Here is a 2,469-nt window from a genome sequence, read left to right on the forward strand (position 1 = left end):
TTTTTTTTTTTTTTTTTTTTTTTTTTTTTTTTTTTTTTAGTGTTATTTAAAAAAAAAAGAAAAAACAAACGGATTTAATCCCAAAAGAAAAAGGAAAAATAAATACCCTTTTATGAACCCTAATTTTAGGTTGGTCACTCTCTCTCTTTCCTTTCCCAAAATTGGATTCAAAGTTGTTCCTTTTTTTGTCTTCCTCGTATCTCGCAGCATCAAGGGCTTCCGACATTCCCAGCTATTATGCTTGATTCCGTGAGTTTCTTCTGGGTTTGTTATTTTTCTGTTTTCTTCTTCAGTTTCGTTTTTAAAGTTGAAATCTTTGATAATATTACTCAAGGTTTTCTCTTTTTAGATTCTGGGTTTCATAAATGGGTTCATTTGTGTTGCATCTGTTCTGTCAAACGGAGATTTTTTTTTATATAATATGCTTCAAGTTTCCAAAAAGTTGGAAACTTTTTTTTCTCGTTTGGTTTGTTCTTAGAAATTAGAGGGATTTAACGGTATCAGTTGTTGTTTGTTGGATATCGAAGGCTTACGTGATTCTGCGATGTTAGGGTTTTAGCTAAACCATATTAGGCACTTGTTGGCATCAGATTTTTGTTCATGCTTCTTTGCAGTTTCGTGGATGAATTTGTTATGCTAATCCCATTTGCTTGATATGTTAGGAGGACGAAAGGACTTAATTAAAGAGCAAGTCTTTGGAGTTGAGGAAGCCTCTATATAGGATTATTTTCAGTTTCAGGGGATAGCTAAGGATTTTGATCAGCTTTTTTTTTGTGTGTTTGTGCGGGATGGATCAAATTGTTTCAGAAGAAGAGGATCTTGATGTAGACATTGAAAACGGTAGATTCAATGAGACACAAGATATCACGACGAATCTTGTTTCAGCAGAAGGGGATTCAGATAACGTTTTGAATCATGATGTTTGGAGTGGACGTTTGAGTTTTGATGGGTCTGAAAAGAGTGCTGCTGATGATCTGGTAGACCCTTTGATGGGAGATGGAAAGCGGAGAGAACGAAGCAGTCAAAGTTTAGATCTTTCGGATAGAAAGTTTGATATTGTTAAGTATAAGAAGAATAGAAAACCTTCAAAGCCACCGAGGCCTCCGAAAGGCCCGTTGCTGAGTGCTAATGACCAGAAGTTGATGAGGGAAATCACGGAGCTTGCTATGAGGAAACGTGCTCGGATTGAACGGATGAAAACAATGAGAAGATTGAAAGCAGCTAAGTCCTCCTCTCCATGCAGTAGCATTTTCGCCATGATAGTGACTGTTATATTCTTCGTCTTCTTAATCTTTCAAGGTATATACACCATTTTGAAGTTTCTCTGATTAAGTTTGTTTGTTTTTAGCTGGCTTTGAAGAACCCAAAATTGCTATACATGTTTGGTTTTACATAGTTTCTATTGCATTCACATGTTTCTGCCTATAAAAGAACCCACAAACTCTTTATCTTCGTGTAATGTTGGTTCTTTAGCAATCACACAACTTACATCTTTCTTGTTTTAGCTTTGGAGATCTTTGGTCAAATGTGTGCTAAAGCTCTTGTTGTTTCATAAAAACACCCCTGAATTTGTCTTTCTCTTTCGCAGGGTTCTTTACCAGCAATGCAAGTTTGAATTCAGATAATTCACCTGCACCAAATGATTCAGCCAATAACCGTATGGTCTCTGTTCAGTTCTACAATGAGTTTGCTCCTCGTGAGAGAATCGACCCCAGCCCAAATACTTCTTTCAGGTGGGATCCCTCAACTCTTTTTCTTCATCACTCTGAACGGATCAGAGACAATTGTTTCTGTACAGATTTAACTAAGAATCCGAACAATCTCTTCTTCTTGCTGATGGTGTTGTGTGTAAATCTCAGGTATAAGAGGGTTTCAGGTGCAGACAATGAAGAAAACACAAGAGAAGTTACTAGATGAGTCTCTCTTCAGATTCATCTAATGTAACAAAAAAAACATTAGTTATGTGTTTTGTTTGTTTGTAAATTCCTGACATAACTCTATTTTGTTCCTTTGCTCTGTTCTTGTGGTATTTCACATGTTTTGTCTCTGTACTGCTCTTTCCTGTATATATTCTTATGAATGAATTTGCTCGTGTTGTCATCCTTAGCTTCTCTGAGGTTAGGTTTGTACTCTGTACAGCGACCGAGTCTTATGACCTTAACAAAGAAGCTGATGGTGATTAATAAGGATCATTGTTTTCATTATCTGAAGAAACTGATACAAAAGAGAGTATGATTATTAGTGATTGATAGTGATTAACTGATTATAGTTTTCTTACTTTATAATGTCTGTTTCATATAAAGAGGGTATAAAGAAAAGAAAATGATAGTTGATAAATAATTTTCTCGTTAGGGAAAAGAATTCTATGTACACACTTTCCTGATTGAAAATTTTGTTTTTTCAATTGATGAAAAAGACTAAATATCTCCTGATAAAATTTCTCACAACAATATTAATTACGTCTTGATA

At 35.1% G+C, this 2,469-nt stretch overlaps 1 protein-coding gene across 1 annotated transcript; it reads left to right on the forward strand.

The window, feature by feature from the left end:
• Positions 68–2,189, forward strand: LOC104737589. Its single transcript, XM_010457798.1, has 4 exons — positions 68–249; positions 663–1,299; positions 1,589–1,733; positions 1,860–2,189. Exons 2-4 carry the CDS (start codon positions 789–791, stop codon positions 1,915–1,917), a joined length of 714 nt encoding a protein of 237 aa, XP_010456100.1. The 5' UTR covers positions 68–249; positions 663–788; the 3' UTR covers positions 1,918–2,189.

The sequence above is a fragment of the Camelina sativa genome, chromosome 13 (genome assembly GCF_000633955.1).
Source record: "Camelina sativa cultivar DH55 chromosome 13, Cs, whole genome shotgun sequence".
Classification (NCBI taxonomy): domain Eukaryota; kingdom Viridiplantae; phylum Streptophyta; class Magnoliopsida; order Brassicales; family Brassicaceae; genus Camelina; species Camelina sativa.